This window comes from Saccoglossus kowalevskii, chromosome 18, assembly GCF_978046115.1.
Source record: "Saccoglossus kowalevskii chromosome 18, keSacKowa6.1, whole genome shotgun sequence".
Lineage (NCBI taxonomy): Eukaryota > Metazoa > Hemichordata > Enteropneusta > Harrimaniidae > Saccoglossus > Saccoglossus kowalevskii.
In genome coordinates, this window is record NC_140658.1 from 18,258,136 (window position 1) to 18,278,782 (window position 20,647).

Genomic DNA, 20,647 nt, shown 5'->3' on the forward strand with positions numbered 1-20,647 from the left:
TGTATGTTTTGTTCTGCTTCATGTTTTAACATGACATGGCTTCAAGCAGTATGTGTGTTTTTATCTTTATCGTGTTTTGACAGGACAAGACTTTCCAGCAGTATACATGTATGTGCGTCTACATTGATATTCCAAAAAAAACAAAACAACTTGTCTTAACTTGGCAATCAAATCAAAACTATTACTTCTACAATATATTGTGATATTCCAAAACTCATACAAGTAATTTGACTTGTGAATTTTGAAGTGGTTAAATTACGCATTCTGTATTACTGAGCAGATTAAAATAAGGTCCTAGTTAGTTTTTTCTTCTCTTCATTTTTGCAAATATAATTTAATTTGTTTTTTCATATAAATTTTATAATTTGAATAAAACTAGTAAAATGAAACTCAAATTTTATTTGAAAAAATGGGGGAAAAAAAGGATCTTATTTTAATCAGATTGTCACTGATTATTAGTTAGATCCAAGTGGGGAAATTGAAATGACTATAATCTCACTTTATTCATCTATTCATGATGTTGTTGATTGCCATATCATACTTTGAGATAAAGTCACAATATTTTCAATAATCTGAAAATAATTGCATGGCCTTTGTCAATGTATGGTAAAATGGCTTTAAAAATGTTAACTATTTTTTCTTAAAAACTGTTTACCTTCAAAGTATCACATTTATCATATGTTTATTAAAACTAAAATATTGTTTTCCTAATAAAAACATAATCTATTGACTACTATATCGTTAAATTATTGGGACAGGGGTGTTCTGTAAATTTTAAAACTATAATCATTTTGGTTTTAGATCAATTTCATTTGTCAGAATGGGTTCTCACTTGAGGTAGATTACATCTGATGATTTCATATTTGAGGCTGGTTAAATCAGTTTGATGGGTCCATATTTGAGACTGGTTTAAATCAGTTTGATGGATTCATATTTGAGGAAGTTGAATCAGTTTGATGGATTCATATTTGAGGCTGGTTAAATCAGTTTGATGGATTCATATTTGAGGCTGGTTAAATCAGTTTGATGGGTTCATATTTGAGGCTGGTTAAATCAGTTTGATGGGTTATGTTTGAGGCTGGTTGAATCAGTTTGATGGGTCCATATTTGAGACTGGTTAAATCAGTTTGATGGATTCATATTCGAGGTAGTTGAATCAGTTTAATGGATTCATATTTGAGGCTGGTTAAATCAGTTTGATGGATTCATATTTGAGGCTGGTTAAATCAGTTTGATGGATTCATATTTGAGGCTGGTTAAATCAGTTTGATGGGTTATGTTTGAGGCTGGTTGAATCAGTTTGATGGGTCCATATTTGAGACTGGTTAAATCAGTTTGATGGATTCATATTCGAGGTAGTTGAATCAGTTTAATAGATTCATATTTGAGGCTGGTTAAATCAGTTTGATGGATTCATATTTGAGGCTGGTTAAATCAGTTTGATGGATTCATATTTGAGGCTGGTTAAATCAGTTTGATGGGTTATGTTTGAGGCTGGTTGAATCAGTTTGATGGGTCCATATTTGAGACTGGTTAAATCAGTTTGATGGATTCATATTCGAGGTAGTTGAATCAGTTTAATGGATTCATATTTGAGGCTGGTTAAATCAGTTTGATGGATTCATATTTGAGGCTGGTTAAATCAGTTTGATGGATTCATATTTGAGGCTGGTTAAATCAGTTTGATGGGTTCATATTTGAGGTAGTTGAATCAGTTTAATGGATTCATATTTGAGGCTGGTTAAATCAGTTTGATGGATTCATATTTGAGGCTGGTTAAATCAGTTTGATGGATTCATATTTGAGGCTGGTTAAATCAGTTTGATGGGTTCATATTTGAGGCTGGTTAAATCAGTTTGATGGGTTCATATTTGAGGCTGGTTGAATCAGTTTGATGGGTCCATATTTGAGGCTGGTTAAATCAGTTTGATGGGTTCATATTTGAGGCTGGTTAAATCAGTTTGATGGGTTCATATTTGTGGCTGGTTAAATCAGTTTGATGGGTCCATATTTGAGGCTGGTTAAATCAGTTTGATGGGTCCATATTTGAGATTGATCTCATCAGTCTGATGGATTCATATTTGAGGCCGATCCTGTCAGTCCACCGGGTTCATATACAAGGTTGATCTTATCAGTCCTATAAGCTGATCAGATTCGTCTAATGAATTCAATATTGACAAGAAAAATAGACCCCTGTTTACCAAACCTGCAAGTAAGCAGTGAAGTTTGAAGTAGCAATGATCTGCTTTGTAAAAATTATTACTATTTGTTTTTGAAATCAATATGCATCAGTCTGCACAGACCATAGCGATTTTTTAATTAAAGACATTTCTGCCAGCTTACAACAAATATTGCTAATACTTCATTCAGTATTATTACAGTGATTTTTAGTACACTGAACCAGAAACTAGGGCAGGGTTTTCTAATAGAACCTAATACTAATGAGAAAATAACGCAGAATCAGGTGCATATGATTGAAAATAAATCAATCCGGAAATTTACGTACCTGGATAGCAACATGGGAATGTTGAAGAAGTCCATCCATTACTTCCAAGAATGGTTAAGGCCACTTATCCTTCATATGCAGAGGAAGAGATTAGGAAAGTTATTAGCAATTAAGCTTAATCTGAAATTACTGCAGTATTTAATCCATTTGGTAGTTCTGAGCCACATGGGTGAAGTCATCACTGTAAATGTCATTCTTTTCAAATTTGAGATTTATTCATATTATTGTAAAGTACAAGAAGTGATAGGCATTCTGTGGCTCAAAAGCCAGAGAGATTTGCATAAATGGAAAAGAGAACACTAGAGGGCGCTTCAGGTGCTTTGTTTATTTGTCCATGTGGGCATGCTGCCACTTTTGCCTCAACGAGAGGTCAAGTAGAATTCTTGTTTTGCATCTACTAAGTATTTTATATATGGCTATACATTGTGTGAGTGGAATTCCCATTGAATTTAATGTTTTGTTGGAAACTCCTGAAAATATTCATATCAATTACAAATGACATATAACTCAATCAGCCTATTTCACCATGGAAACCAATGAAACACTTAAATAATGAAGAATTTCCTGTTTCTCAGAAATTCAAATTATCTGTCATCTTTTTTTTTCATTTTCCTAAATGTTGTGATTCCATATGGGAGAAAGTAAAAAGAAATATAATGCTATTTTGTTTTCCAATTTTGTCTGAACCTTGCAAAAATCAGAGCAAGTAAATTCATATAATTTCAGGGGGACTGGTATATGCCTCTGCTGACTTTCTGAGTTGGGCAAATTAATTTCAGTAATCTTATTTTTTCAAAATCTATTCATTGAAAGTTTTAACAACAAAAAAACCACAAAATGCAAAACTGATTGTTCAAGCATTTGCCTTAATTATGCAGCACATATTTGGTTAGCAGAAAGCTTTCAATAACATCCTTGCCTGCGCATTGTTACACTTGGGGCAGGTGTTAAATGCATGAATGAAACGATCACGCAGAGAACAAAAAATAATCATTTTTGTTGAGTGTTTTTGAAAATAGAAATTGATTTCAATGGAGCATATTGTCCAAATGAACACTAAATTGTAATATACATATCATTAGAATATTTCAATAGCGTCACTGAATTTTTTAATTCAATTCATTAATGGCTATTAACGCTAGGATATATTTCTAATACATTGATACACTGTAAGTATACTTAATTTGCATAAATTGTAGCTAATTAGGAATAAACTAATTGCCCAAATTTGATGACAGTTATCTTGCTCTAAATTCATCATAAAAAATATTGCAATGCCCTAGAATAAAATTAAGGTTAAATAGACTAATTGTTTTGGGTGATTATGACTGAATTTTACCAAATACTAATTAACTGCCAAGGTTTATTACCAGTATTATTCTTAAATAACTGTGTCTACATTTCCTCTCAAAGGAGGTCTTTTTGTTCCGGTTTTGTGGCTGTTTTTCATTCACCATTAGTTGGTAGGTTCATTCAGGTTATTTATTTGTTGTAATACGTAGAACGAGACACAAATTTTTTTTTATATTAAAAATGCATCATTTAGGAATGACGGCACCAGCATTACAGACGGCACTAGATTTACTAAATGGCTTATTCATATAAAGCCTAATGATCGTATTCGGTTAAGTTTCACTAGACTTATTGTTACATTATTAAGATTGATGAAATATGATTGGTGCGTAATAACGACCTGAATTCAGGATGTGCGTCACCGATTACTAATCTTTTCAACGTTTCACAGCAAACATTTCCCTGGAAAAACAAGATGTTTTCTGAAAATACAGTTCACAGTAACACACTTATAATTTTTTTACATTATTTGCTTTTTCAACATTATTTTAAGTTTAATGTGATAAGATTTTTTTGAGGGGAAATTATGATTATTAATCAGATTATTTTGTTTGTCGTTACGATGTAATGTGATGAGAATACTGTTAATTTTTTTCTCCTAAAATTTTTATTTTTTATTTTTCAATTTTTCATTTTTAAATTTATTTTGTTTGTCATTACGATGTAATGTGAGAATACTGTTAATTTTTTCTCCTAAAATTTTCAAGAAACATTTCATAAATTGTTATGAATTTTTCTATGTTTTATTTTGAACTAAACAGATATAATTTACTACTATCCACATGTCTACTTTAAAAAATTTGAAACAAAATAAGAAGAGGGATCTTGGTATGGTGTTCTATATGTCATAGTGGTAGTGACATTGTTGCAGAGGTAGTGATGTTTTGTTATACATCTCACAGTGGTAGTAACATTGTTGCAGAGGTAGTGATGTTTTGTTATACATCTCACAGTGGTAGTGACATTGTGTCAGAGGTAGTGATGTTTTGTTATACATCTCACAGTGGTAGAGACATTGTGTCAGAGGTAGTGATGTTTTGTTATACATCTCACAGTGGTAGTGACATTGTGTCAGAGGTAGTGATGTTTTGTTTGGTATGTCACAGTGGTAGTGGTATAGTGTCTAATATGTCAGAGGTAGTGATGTTTTGTTATACATCTCACAGTGGTAGTGGTATAGCATTTGATTCATCAATGTGTTTGTGGTATACTTGCATTGCGTGCAATGATGAAAGTACTGGCAGCAATATTTTTAATGTGATTTCTTACAAATATGAATTATTGATATATCACCTTAACCTGTCTTAAATAGGGACAATAGAGTTATACATGTCATCAACTCATCATCCGTTCTTTATAGCTCTTAGTCTTAATATGCTTAGTACCAGTTTCAATGCAGGCACACAATCATACCAATCAAATATGGCTTAGTGGCCAATCAGATTTGTGGTGTTAACTTTTTATTTAGCATAATTTTTTGGCAATTAACAAATATTTCAAATACTTTTCATCAATCTATCAATGTTTATCTGACAAGAAGGGTAATGTACTTATTTTCTTCTTCCAAGAAAAACAGGATTTAGAGAGATTATTTCCATGCTTAAGTTATTATTCCTCAAGGGTATTCTACTTAGCTTACTGTGCCATTGTACGTAGAGCTACATTTTTTTTTGTATCTACGCAATTAGCCTCAAGTACTGACTTATGCATTGTACATGTGATCAACATGTATTGCGGTATTTCAACTAAATTTACATGAGAAGTACAATCTTACAGAGAAGTAGATTGAAGGAGATCAAATAAAATTATTGTACTCTCATGATTTGTTCTGTGTCAAAAGTATGTTCTGCCTTGAGTCTCGTTATAGAGGAGAATTAATTAATTCTGTCCAACCAATGTCTACATCTCTTGTATCTGATCAGATCTTGCTAGAATTAATTCTGTCCAACTAAAAGATATCATAATACTTGTATTCGTACTGATTTTGATATGAAAACTAAGCGTTTGGAGTCCAGTGTCAATAGACCACTTTCCATTCATTGTGAGATCCTACATTATGCGTTAAGTGTACGTAAAAACAATACAAACAAAGGAGATAGCATAGTAGTGACGTCAAAACATGTGGGATTTGACAAATGTGATAGTTTTCGGGGGTATTTTCATGATTTAGAAAATGATAAAGGGTAGCTTAACGAAATATTTCTCCTCAAAAATCATAATTTCGATATTGAGCTACAAATAACAAATTCAAATAAAAAATCGTATCGTTTGATTTTTGCTATTAACAAGATCTCGTAGTGAACAGAGAATCACCTACGGTATTAACTACACTACAAAGTCAGTACTCATTAAATATTAGTTACTTGAGAGAAAGTATAATATTTAGCAACTTTGATGGCAGGTGCATGTGCTTTTCACCATTTATTATGGGTCAGTTTCTTTCATACACACAATTGATTGGTATTTCTGCTTGAATGTATTTTTTTACGAGTTCATTGCGCTTGTATGAATCACATACTAAATGTATGTGAGAAATAAATGTGAACTCTTTCAAAAAAGGCATCTGAATATACTTTTAAACAATAATTTATAATTACCTTCTTCCCAGTTGTTGGCAATTATTTTGTTTTTTTTAAATATATGTAGCAATGAAATGCGGTAATAATCAGTCTATCATTGAAGTCCTAAAATGACCATGGTTTGTATCATAATGTTGCAACTACAATACTTTAAAGTATGTACACTTTATTTGTAAGAACATATCGTAACTGTAAGTTTAAAAACGTTTGACACAAGAACCAAAAGTCTGAAAGCAGATATCATTTTTATGATTAAATAATAGTTTAAATAACCATAATTTTAGTTGGAAAAACAAAATCTACTGCCTGCCAACTTAGAATAATCTGTAGTGATTAATTTTTGTGTGTGTACATATGTGAATTGCCATTACCACTATTAGCGTGGATGGATACAATACCCACGTTATTTGACGACTACCACATTATTTGACGATATCCACATTATTAGAGGGTACCTGCAATTTGAGACATACCTACCTACATTGTCTAATCAATTTTCCATCGAGAGAGGTCAAAATAATGTATCAGTATCAGTAAATGTTATATATAAAGCATCTGTGAAGTACCAAACCTTTTTGTGAGATGCAGTTATTAGCTGCGATTAATGTTTTAATCATTTGTATTTCAATGTATGCTACTCAAATCATAATGACATCAACCTTTCGAGTAATTTTTATCAAAGTACTTAAATGAAATCCATTAACACCTACACTCAAAATGGCTATTGTAATTTCTTTAGAAAGCTTCATTGAAAGCATGCGAATGCTGGTGTTTTTGTATTTTCCCTTTGAGCACCAACATCAACTTCAGGCACCATCCACAAAATAGTTCCAGTTATAGTCTGGTCAAAAATTAGAATTAAATTCAGCGAAAATTACAGAAAATGAGAACTATTGTAATTTCTTTAGAAAGCTTCATTGAAAGCATGCGAATGCTGGTGTTTTTGTATTTTCCCTTTGAGCACCAGCATCAACTTCACCATCCACAAAATAGTTCCAGTTATAGTCTGGTCGAAAATTAATTCGGTGAAAATTACAGAAAATGAGAACTAATTCACCAAAAATTAAGTGGGGGAAAATTCAGCACTCAAAAGGTTGAAATCATGGATCTTCAGCTTTTACAGTGAAAGGAAGAAGGCCCAAAATGAAACACTTGATGTGAAGATTTTGAACTTGCTCATTAATATAATATTGACACACAATGTCACAATATCATTTCTGGATTGGTCGATTTAAATATAAAAATAAATATTTATAAAATATTTATAACACCCCCAATTTACTGCCATTCACTATACAACATTTGACACTATCTTTATAATTGTTATTAAAAAGTACATGCTACCTTGGAAACATGGGACTCTATTTCACAAAAGCCTCTTGCATTTCATTCAATTTAATGTAATTTACTACCATTGATTATTGGTTATTGATGCATGTGTGTTAACTTTCATGGAAGTCATTGTACTCTGCTTGCTGAATGAATTGGGTAGTGTTGAATTTTAGGGGCATTGTGAAACATACATGTATGAGTATTAACATTGATCATAATGGAGAGCAGGAAGGGGACATTTTATTTGTGAGCGTTATAAGTTATGTACGAAATACTATGAGTCATTTTAATTTCGCATGAGGCAAATCTTTGCAAATTTTTGAGTCAGTGAAAAACTTGTGTAAAGTGTAGCAGTGAAAATTTCTCAAGAAACCTATCAAGCAACTTTCGTGATATTTTGTATTCCCAAATGTCATCAAATAATTGAAACTCCTAACATTGAAAATTAAGGTAGCGAGAAGGGTTTTGTGACGTTTTTAAATAAAACATTCTCTGTCTGTTGTCTCGTTTAGAACAGTAATTTAGGTTATATATATCAAAAGACTAAGTATAGAGGTACAAGTTCGCACAAACTGGACAGTCATTGTTTACATAATTATCACGTGACATCAAAAATGGCGAACCTTGTAAAAATGACTAAGTACGCGATTGCGAGAGCACACTGCGGAATTTCCTGGTGAAATTTACGTCATGCATTGTCCGTAATCAAGCCCATTGAAATGCGTCTCCGATAATCAAAAGAGCTATTATTCCGATTTCTATTCAGGTTTGTTTTTTTGTCCTTAAATTATTTCATACTTGGCACCTTTAACAGACTATTATTCTGTGACAAAGCATTTTCTTTAAAAACCCAGACATATTTCGCACCATCATTATCTTTTGAACGATAACTGCGAGTTTGAATGTCCTAGTCCGAACGCACTTGATTTGGCGGCGGTCCCAATGAGTCGTACTCGATCAAAACTTCAACTCAAGAAAAACGCGAAAAACAGTTTTGGTTAATAAAACACTGTAGATTTGCTGCATTATTATAAATATACACTAAAAACGGCCAAACATATTAACCACTGATATCATAGAACTCATAAAGAGTGTCAGATAATGAATAATTTCAAGCTCGAGCGTGAAAAATGAAGAAAACTGCTGGCATTTGAGTCCGTACTCAGGAACGTTCGGGTTTTCCATTGTTATGCAAACGAACAACGAAGGATAATCCTCTGACAAACATTACTGTCCCACTGTACATGCTGACAGTTTACAAACAAGCTAATCCTTCAAGTGTCTCTGATAAGACATCTAATAAAACGGTTTTCATGGTGAAACAAAATGGCCGATGTTTGAAAAAAATTGCTGTGTCAGAGCGCGACACTGAGTGGCAGATTTTTCTTTGCCTCGTCTGTCAACGCTTTCTTTCTTTTCTTCGCCATTGCGTTAGAAAAAAAATGTATTAGTAAAATAGAATATTGACTTGGAAAATAAAACGATTTAAAAGAAAGTTGTGCAAAGTTACAGTACTCCTTTCGCACTACCTCCCGCCCGCTTCCGCTTTCCAATCACCTTTTTCTCTCGCTTTTGCGACTGCTTGTTGAATTCGACCAGACAATTTCCGCTTCATTTTCGACCGCGCAAACCCTGAAATATCACCGCCCACCTGCTCGCTCGCGCGCATTTAAAATTCGGACTAACAGAATAATTTCCGAGGTTCACATTGTCTTATAATTGTCTTTCTGTTTTTTATAGATGTTGAACAGCTGACAAAAGTTCAAATACTTTTTTTGTTTTAACTATCTATAATTATATGCACGCAACCTGACCCTTTGACCTCGATTTGGCCTGGACTGAATATTTTATTTTAAACAATATTCTGACGTGAAATACAAAATGTATTTCAACACAAGTACGACATGGTTGTCTGAGGTTTCTTTCCTGATTGTTGAGTCTTCGCAATGTGTTTTGTATAACTATTGTTGTTTCCCCCCCGATGCTAAAGGACCGTAAATCTAAATGGCAGTTACATGCATGGGCTGAGTGAAAGAAAATATTTCTAAGCCTAAAATAAAACCTAATATTACACCTCTTTGTGTATTTGTTAATTTTACATATGTTTGTCATGACAGTATGTTTGTAAATATCTAGAAAAATCTCGTCTTTCGTTGATAATTTCGATTGTTAGTTTGGAATGTCGATCCCCGTTGGTTTCTCCATACTCAGGCTGAGTTTAGAAAGAGCGTCGATCAACACCGTGACAATCAGCCGAGAGAATACAAACATTGACCGTAATTCATGGGGATCATGTCCGTAATTTGTGGGCTGAAACCCCAAATAATTAAACAAGTATTATTATTTTAATATATATTTTATTTTACATCGCAAAACTAAACCATGCAAAAACAGAGCTAGAGTTGTTCGCGGTGAAACAACCGCATTGAAGACAATGCAACTTCAACTAGCCATTTCTTACCTTGAAATAAAAAAAAATAAAAATTCGAAGAGCATCGGGGAAAATATTAATAATCATCCTTATCAATCGCTTGCTTTATTTTATTCGAATCTATGAAATTCACGATTTTTTTTTACATTTGTTGACAACTTCCGCGCTAAAAAAGTTATGGCTATAACTAAATTTGACACGTTTTTCTTTTAAGCCCAATAAATTATTCATACATGTCAAGCTCTGTTCGATTCTTTCAGGGCATATGGCCGTTTTTAGTCGAAAATATTTGTTGTGGGAACACTTTTATGGTACGTATACGGTATAGACCGAACTCGTTCAATGATCGTGACTTAATTTTAAAAATTCTATGTCAAATTTTACCAGACGTGGATCGATGTGGATTCGGTATCGTTATTTTTGGAATTAATCACTAACATTTCCTCGTTTCTCTGCTCTCTCAAAAGGAGTTACCTAGGCTTTTTTCACGTAACTGTCTCATTAAAAAAAAAATATTACATCTAGAACAAGCACCCAAAACACGTAACAAGAGGTCCCAGTTCAGTTGCTTTCACGATACAAGTGTAATACAACTATTAGATTTGAAGTGTCGTTCAGAATGTAATAATAGTTAATACTAGTTGTATGTTCACACTTTACTATCAAAACCACCATTTCGACCACCCATATGCCAGTGATCAGTATTTGGGCGAGCGGTCAATGTTTTCAATGAGCGAGCGAGCGAGCGAAAACAAAACGCGATTAAAATGCGGTCGGTTTCCGGTCGGACAAGACCGCGTGGTCGGAAATTAAGCGATAAGCGGTCGATGTAAAAGCGGAAGGTTGGGCGAAATGAGTACTGTATGACCATGTTTCTCGGTCGAAGTCTCGACTGACAATAATGCTGACAATGGACGTTAGATAAACACGCATTGTTTGCAACTGGAAGCTTATCACCCGTTATATCAGAATCGTCAACAACAGAGTATACAGATAAGATGTTATCATTTAAACCCTTTCAAAGATAAACATTATGCAAATATCCACGAAACGCCAGTTGTAGTCTTTTCTGCTAGTGTTTTAAAACACTAATTTGAGCAACGTTATTTCGCAATTTCGATCTTTTGTAAACCCGGGGTGATGTATCAAGGTCTAAAGTAACCGTTTTATCAATTTGTGAAAAATCAAGAAAAAAGTGAAAATTTCCCTTCTCGCTACCTTAAGTGATTTTGCAGTAATATACATGTTACTTATGAAATAGTCATGCCTATGTGCAGTACTGTTGTACAAATCTTAAAAACTTAAGAATGGATTTTGAACAAAGTTGCTTTATATTGGTGCTTGAACAACTGATAACCTCTATGCCATTGCTCTTTCACTGACTTTTTGAATTTTCATTTTCTCAATATGTTCATATATTCTATATTCATACGGGAGCTTACAGAGTATGGTATATTTAAAGTTTGATTGGAAAGTTGTTTGTATTCAATGGGAAACATCATTATAGACAAATATTTTCAAAATTCAGCGAAAAAAATTGTAGTTCATTGACCAGAAATTCTACCTTCTAGCCTTACATTTAATGGCTATGTATTATAAGATGCGTTTATATTTAAATTACTTTATACTTTAAACAACAATGATTCTATATATTCTGTATTCCCACGGGAGCATACAGAGTTTAACTTTGATTTGAAAGTTGTTTGTATTTCAATCGGATGCAATATCGTAGACAAATATTTTCAAAGTTAAGGTATTCCACCAAAAAGTATAGTACATTGACCAGTAATTCTACCTTCTAGCCTTCTCCTTTTAATGGTTATGTATTATAAGATACGTTTTTTTAAATTACTTTATACTTTAAACAATGATTCTATATATTCTGTATTTCAATGAGATGCATTATCGTAGACTACCGGTAATATTTTCAAAGTTAGGGCATTCAATGAAAAAATATAGTACATTGACCAGTAATTCTTCCTTCTAGCCTTCTCCTTTTAATGGCTATGTATATTATGATAGGATAGTTTATTTGCAAAATACACATTACATACAAGTACTAATTATTATCACGTAAAAAATAACAGTCAAGCACAATGTAGTGTCATTGAACTGAACCCAGATGTGACTGAAATAATCTCTCTCATAAAACTATTAAACCAACTCTGTAAAAAATGTTATTAGTGCATAATGGTTCAGTTTTATTGTTTCACTGATACTGAAGAATAATCAGGATAACTTCAGGATGGAAGGCTCATCCTGATATTATTTGGTGATAAAATATTGTAAAGTTACACCATAAAATCTCAATCTCATTTCTGTATGACTATTCAACTTTATTCTATGCATATTTTTCCCTAAATGATTTATCTTTTTGTATGTGAACATCACACAGAGCATTGAACTGTGTGTGCACCAGAATAATATTGCTACTGTACTGATAGAAATACTGTACTGTGGAATACTTTATTTTCGCTGGAATTAATTTTCACTGAAAAGGCTTTTTGGGCGTTTTGCTTGGAATTTATTTTCACTGATTTTTCATGAGTTTAATGTGAAATATAGGAAAAAAAGTATATTCGCTGGATTTTATTTTCACGGAATCATCCGTTCAGCGAAAATAGCGAAAATAAATTCCAAGCGAAAATAAGTATTCTACAGTATTTCTAAAAATGCTATAAATATTATTATTATTATATTGCTCTATTAGTAGCCCATGCATTCATAAATTGCAGAGGAGTGTATATGGTCAAAATAAGTCATATTTTAATGATCCAGTTTACAGTCTATGCAGTTGTTTGTGTGTCTGTCACTTGAATATAGTTCTAACCAATAGTGTCGCAGAACACTGGATGCTTGGAAAAGGTTCAATTGCATAAGTACATGTATCGCCACATTAAAATACACAGAATTTGTGAATAAACACAGACACTACCCAAATGGTCAGAGATGCACGAATAAGTGTTTTCATTATATCGTTACTTGGGATTTCTTAAAATGTAGGTTTCTATTGCGATTTTGTGATCATATATAGCATTGCCAATGACTTCATTATTTCATTAATGTGGTCATATACTTGCATACACTCATCTTATGAATCCTTAGGAGTAGTTGATTATAAAGTTGTGTTTTACAAGTAACTCTTGATATTGGATAGACAATCTATGGTACAAATCCAGTGTCAGGTGTATTCACTGAAATATGATCCTCCTCTGTACAAACTGCTTTAATGTTAGCCTGGTTACCTCCCTATTATTTTGCTGGTCCTTCGGCTCTCTCCATTGTACTACAGTCTCGAGTTGTTATCTAAATTTTGCTTTTATGGTCAATGGGGACGGTGACGTGGATTTGTTGATGAAGATAGCACACTGGTAATATATGTCAATGTCTCGAACAATGGATATGACAGTTATATTTTCTCTGAGTATGGGCTATATCATCTGATAGTTGCCATAGAGATGAAATTGGAACTGCACCTTTCTTTGTGATGTTGACATGCCAACGTTTACAGACTAATACGAAGATACCTGAAAGACCCATGTAAAAATAGAAGCTAGCCTAGCATATACCGTAGACCTTATTATAATTGAGTACTTGTTTTCTAATTACGTAATTATCTTTCAGATTTCAGATCTCTGTGGAAGTTAAGACATATGTTACCAGTGGTGTTGTGTTCTACATTGGTGGTTTTGGTGATGGAACTGGAGACTTCACCTCATTGCAGATTGTCAACCGACAGCCAGTGTTTATGTTTGATAATGGTGGTGGGGTGCTGGTGTTGGAGAGTCATAGGGTCATCAATGATGGCCAGTTCCATAGTGTAAGTACAATTTATAGCATCAATGCACTGGTATCTTTGTGTGATTGGCTATTGACTTTATGGTCACTACTAAACCATGTTCTACAATTTGCAATTATTAATATTTTATCTAAATTTACAGAATTATAGAAAGGGGTAAGTTATGGTAACCTGTATCATACCTTATTGATTTCTTTAACTCTAAGCTTCACAAACAACTGTAAATCAAGTTACAATTTATATGTTGTACTGTCTTGAATTTAAATCTGAAATCAATTAAACTCAATTTAAAATGCAACTTTATATACGGTTGCAATTTAAGTAAGTTTAATTAAATTTTAATTAAATTGCATTCATATATATAGGATTGCAATTTAATTTAAAATTGTAAATAATATATCGCAAATTGCTCTTTGGTTGTGTCCTGATTTTATTTGATGCCAAAGGATGTTGAGCTATACCTTACTGTGTGAAGAAAAACTTTGGCCTTCTCTCATCACTTCAACCTACAAGTTGAGTGATATGATATAGTCCATGTCTGGCATTGCTATCGTTGTCATCATTGTTAACAATTTCTTGTGTTCATAATAACTACAGTCATTGCTGCAATAAATTTGACATAGCAGCATAATTGTACAATTGGAGCTTAGAAAACTTCTAGTGGTAATGTTTATATCCCTATTTACATAAAATTCATTGTAAACCTTGTCAACAAACAGATTTGGTGAAGGATTTTACTCGAGTATGACATGAACAGCACACAAATATATGACAGAAACAATGCAACTTGAAACAGATAGAGTATTATAGTTCTTCTTTTAGAGGATGTGGTGGCCCTGAATAGTGTTGTTTAGTTTACGTTGTCACACTCTTATATAAGCAATGAGTCTCCAGACAATAACAAAATATCCAGGTGTCGCTATTGATAAGAACTCCCCTGTGTACTCAACATCCAGTGTGCCTAAATTAAAGCAAAGTGGCCACTGATGTGAAATTGAAACAAAACTGCCAATGATGTGAAATTGAAACAAAATGGCCACTAATGTGAAATTGACTATGCATTTGTATTCGTTTGTCCAATCTTCCATAAACTCGGTGTATATTATCAATCAGTATGCATTCTTGACTAAGTGTGATTTTCACGGGTCTTGCTTATATGTTTTGAGAAATGTGGACAAATGTGGCTTTAAAATTCTCATTAGACGACATAGGTTGTACTCAGTATGTGAAGTATGTATGTATGGAGGCTGTAATTGTATTCCCATGGCAACAAAGATATAATGCTTCTCTTATGAATGTTAAATTGTCATCTGATCATGATTGGATTGAGATTAAGAGGCTAAAGATGAAAATATGTAAGCACAGCTGTGATTGGTCAAGCATTTGATCAGCTGTCAGGCAGCCATTTCTCTAAAGAAAAGTTCACTATGTATATTGTCTCAATATGACATGCAAGAATGCAGAATATAGTATGTATTCTGCAAATTACACTATTTAAAAATGTCATCAATCAATCAAATGAGTTAATTTGCTGGGAAGCAGTCATGTTTTTAGCAAATTTGTTTCATAATTTGACGTAAACATCAATCTCAGGCAGTTAGTTCATGAACTCAAAAAACAACTTTGACTTTATCAAGCTGTATTAAAGAATAATTGATTGAAGGGTTTATTCTTGTACCATTTACATTGATACTTTCAGCACAACAAAGGGATTCCCTTCATCTTTATAAATATTTAAAAATTTCACAATGGAATTAAAATGGCCAATTGAATATCACATTAGAATGTTTTCGCAATGTGCTCGTTGGATTCAACCATATTTTATTTGTATATGTATAAAAAAGCCTCAGATTTGGTGAGCAATTCTCTAATTTTGATGTTGAAAATTTATATTATCAAATCTTTTTTTTTTTGAAAACTACTAGTCTGATTGCTTTGATATTTGACATACAAATGTATTGGATGGACCTCCATTAATTTTTTTTTATTTTGTAACGTTTTTACTTTGAATAATTTTTTTTTAAATTTTTGATAAAAAAAAATTACTATTGACTGCCTTTTGAAAACTGCCAACCCAATTTCCAATAATGCTACTAAATCCTGAATCATTAGACAGTGGAGGTGCCTCTAAAGTTTACTGTTGTCTGAGACTTAATTTTATGATGCAAAATTTGTATTTATTTTTTTAACAATTAGTAAAAAAAAACTTTTAATTATTTATTTTGTGAAATGTGACAAGTTATTTGTGACATTTAAATGATTAGTATTTTGCATAAATATTTAATGATCTGAATAAATTATTATGCATAAATAATTAGCTTATTTGCATATTTATATTGCCGTAACTATATTAAAGTCCAATTACTAATGTGGTCATAGTGTCTGGTTGGTGTTGGGTGCCTTGCAACCATGTTTAAATATGTTATTTGCACAAATATTTAATGATCTGAATAAATTATTATGCATAAATAATTAGCTTATTTGCATATTTATAGTGCCGTAACTATATTAAAGTCCAATTACTAATGTGGCCATAGTGTCTGGTTAGTGTTGGGTGCCTTGCAACCATGTTTAAATATGTTATTTGCACAAATATTTAATGATCTGAATAAATTATTATGCATAAATAATTAGCTTATTTGCATATTTATAGTTCCATTACTATAAGTCCAATTACTAATGTGGTCATAGTGCCTGGTTGGTGTTGGGTGCCTTGCAACCATGTTTAAATATGTTATTTGCACAAATATTTAATGATCTGAATAGATCATTATGCATAAATAATTAGCTTATTTGCATATTTATAGTGCCATAACTATAAGTCCAATTACTAATGTGGTCATAGTGCCTGGTTGGTGTTGGGTGCCTTGCAACCATGTTTAAATATGTTATTTGCACAAATATTTAATGATCTGAATAAATTATTATCCATAAATAATTAGCTTATTTGCATATTTATAGTTCCATTACTATAAGTCCAATTACTAATGTGGTCATAGTGCCTGGTTGGTGTTGGGTGCCTTGTAACCATGTTTAAATATGTTATTTGCATAATTATTTAATGATCTGAATAAATTATTATGCATAAATAATTAGCTTATTTGCATATTTATAGTGCCATAACTATAAGTCCAATTACTAATGTGGTCATAGTGCCTGGTTGGTGTTGGGTGCCTTGCAACCATGTTTAAATATGTTATTTGCACAAATATTTAATGATCTGAATAGATCATTATGCATAAATAATTAGCTTATTTGCTTATTTATAGTGCCATAACTATAAGTCCAATTACTAATGTGGTCATAGTGCCTGGTTGGTGTTTGGTGCCCTGCAACCATATTTAAATATGTTATTGGCACAAATATTTAATGATCTGAATAGATCATTATCCATAAATAATTAGCTTATTTGCATATTTATAGTGCCATAACTACAAGTCCAATTACTACTGTGGTCATAGTGCCTGGTTGGTGTTGGGTGCCTTGCAACCATGTTTAAATATGTTATTTGCACAAATATTTAATGATCTGAATAGATCATTATGCATAAATAATTAGCTTATTTGCATATTTATAGTGTCATAACTATAAGTCCAATTACTAATGTTGTCATAGTGCCTGGTTGGTGTTGGGTGCCTTGCAACCATGTTTAAATATGTTATTTGCATAAATATTTAATGATCTGAATAAATTATTATGCATAAATAATTAGCTTATTTGCATATATATATTGCCATAACTGTAAGTCCAATTACTAATGTGGTCATAGTGTCTGGTTAGTGTTGGGTGCCTTGCAACAATGTTTAAATATGTTATTTGCACAAATACTTTATGATCTGAATAAATTATTATGCATAAATAATTAGCTTATTTGCATATTTATATTGCCGTAACTATAAGTCCAATTACTAATGTGGTCATAGTGTCTGGTTAGTGTTGGGTGCCTTGCAACAATGTTTAAATATGTTATTTGCACAAATACTTTATGATCTGAATAAATTATTATGCATAAATAATTAGCTTATTTGCATATTTATATTGCCGTAACTATAAGTCCAATTACTAATGTGGTCATAGTGTCTGGTTAGTGTTGGGTGCCTTGCAACCATGCTTAAATATGTTATTTGCTGAAATATTCATGTTATATTATAATAATCACCACTATTTGCATATTCCTTGTGTCATGTTGTCCAATTTCTATTGTGGGTTCTTCTAGCCTTGTATGGCTCTGGCTGGTATCTTTAACCTTTTCACCACCTATTTCGTCTTTTCATCACAAATTCACAAAATAGTCTCTTTTATAGTCTGCACTTTCCTTCAGAAGTTGAGACAAAAATAGCCAAATTTCTTGAGTAAAAACAGAAAACAGAATTTGCCTTTTGGCTCCAAAGTTCATTTCCAGAAATGTTGAAAAATATACAAAAAAAATACAAAAAAAAATACAAAAAATTTGGGCAAGAAAGTCTGGTGGCAAAAAGGATAATCTTTTCCCCCCATGTCTTTATTTAGATATCCATTAAACTGCTGTGATATTGAAGTAAACTTAATAATGCTACCTATGACTGACAGCAGGCTCTCAGATTTCAAATCCGTTTTCGGCAAAATTGTTTTATTTCAAAGTTGCTTTAATTTTGCCTCGGGTTGCAATTGACTTCTGATAGATTCTATATATACAATTGTAATGTCCTGAAGTTTATTTTTAACATCTTTAGCATGTATACGTTAACTGGAATTGAACGTAGCTGTGACAGAATGCTACCATAGTCAGTGCTATTTAAATGCTCTTCTTCAAAAATAGAAGTACATTTTTGGGTAATTGGATTTCATTTCATTTGTTTTTGAAAAAAACAAATTACTGTGGGAAAAAGTAAAGTCATTCTTGTGTGAATTTAACTTGGAATAATATTTATCTTTGAGTTGTATGTGTCTTTAAATTTTAAAATAATAAATTCTTTGTAAAGTAAAACTACTTTATAGTTTAATGCGTAATTTGGTGGGAACTAGATTACAGACTTGATGCATGTCATGGAAAGTTAGCTGACTTGTCACAATGACATAGTTATCATTTTTTTTTTTTTTATTAAAAATGTTTTTGTGCCAGGCGACAGTTCCGAACATTGAATGTCACTGTTGTCTCTCCTGACTTTTTTTTTGCAAGTGCTAACTGCAAGTGCTAGTGCTGACACATAGTGCATTTTGCCACAGAAGTCATTTCCTGTTTGGGACTACATGACAGGGCTGTGTGGCCATCTCCCTATCAAATGGTTATCATTTACTCTGAAATTAATGCGAGTTTTCTCGTAAAAGCAGTAACTAAACCAATCATGATTTTTATGCAATGAAATATATTTTTTACATTCATATTTTAATAAATGTTATTGATGCCCGGTAAAAACACCCAGGGCTTATACTCTGGGAGGGGCTTATGCTTGAGGAAGTACGGTATCTGCCTGGACCACACTTTAGTGTGCAAAGTTGAAAAATTCATGTAAACATCTATTTTAATTTCAGAATTGTTAAAGCTTTAATATAGTTTTGATTAGGAGTATATTCATTTTGAGTTCAATATTTCCATTTCCACAGTTTCTATAGATACTAACTATTGATAATAATTTATCAAGCTTCCCAAAGTCGAATAACTTGAAGTTGAATAGATATATTTTTCAACAAATATCTAGCATACTGGTGGATATAACTGTTGCATTCTTTGAAACAGATCTCTACCAGCCTCCCTATAGGATTGTGGCTTTCATAACAACTGGCCTATCTGATTGTTTTTACAAGTGTTTCTACAGACCAGTTTGTGAAAAATGAAACATTCAGTCAGTTTGCTCCCAGATTACAACCATAATGAATTAGCATGGATATATACATGTAGTTGGATAACTCGCTAAGAGTTTGCAAAGTTAAAGCTTGGCAATACACATGGGTGTGTGTTAAACAAGAATACAGATGTCTGTTTCATACTACAGAAACTAGATCTGATAAATCATGTTTCTGATTGGGGACCTCTGAGATTGTAATTTTCCTACAGTGTGAAATTAGATTCCTGCAATACTTTAGCTTAGCCCAAGTAGAGATTAATGGATAAATGTATGATTATACCATAGAGAGTTCTGTCTTTCCACCAGATAATCTACATTTGTATCTGTAAAGTTGTTATAAAAATTTCCTACTGTGAAATACATAAAAGTGATCTGTCATTTTATGATAAATGTCTCGTTTGCTAAATTTAATTAAATCTATCAGCTTTTTTTCATTGACATTTTATTTCACTGCAAAAAATGTTCATGAATTTCCCAAGTCATATACTTATCACATTTTTACCAGCTGCATCATGTTATTATGCTGACATGTGTTCCCAGTTTGTGGTCTGCATTACCTGCAATGATCACAGCATCTAACATATGTAAGGCCGATCGGTAAATTAACTTTGTTTCATGGTGGGAAAAATACTTGAGAATCATTGTTGGCTTTCTGCGGTCTTGCAGCTAGGGATTGATTGTTCTTCATTTGATGTTGTCCAGACTGAATGGGAATACAATTTTTGCTAAGAATTGCAACCAAGATTTTATGATCTAAAAAACAGTCAAACCAAACAAACAGGAATGTACGAATACAAGTCCCAATAGATCAAATACAGTATT

The 20,647-nt window shown here is 32.4% G+C and overlaps 1 protein-coding gene across 1 annotated transcript in view; it reads left to right on the top strand.

Annotated features, from left to right (window-relative positions):
* Nucleotides 1–2,518: 2,518 nt before the first annotated feature.
* LOC102802072 (laminin subunit alpha-2-like) overlaps nt 2,519–20,647 on the top strand; it is a 78,291-nt gene continuing 60,162 nt past the window's right edge. The window contains exons 1-2 of the mRNA XM_085492976.1: nt 2,519–2,640; nt 13,826–14,021. Of these exons, the coding sequence (XP_085349102.1) occupies nt 2,519–2,640; nt 13,826–14,021 (318 nt within the window). The remainder of the gene's footprint in view (nt 2,641–13,825; nt 14,022–20,647) is intronic.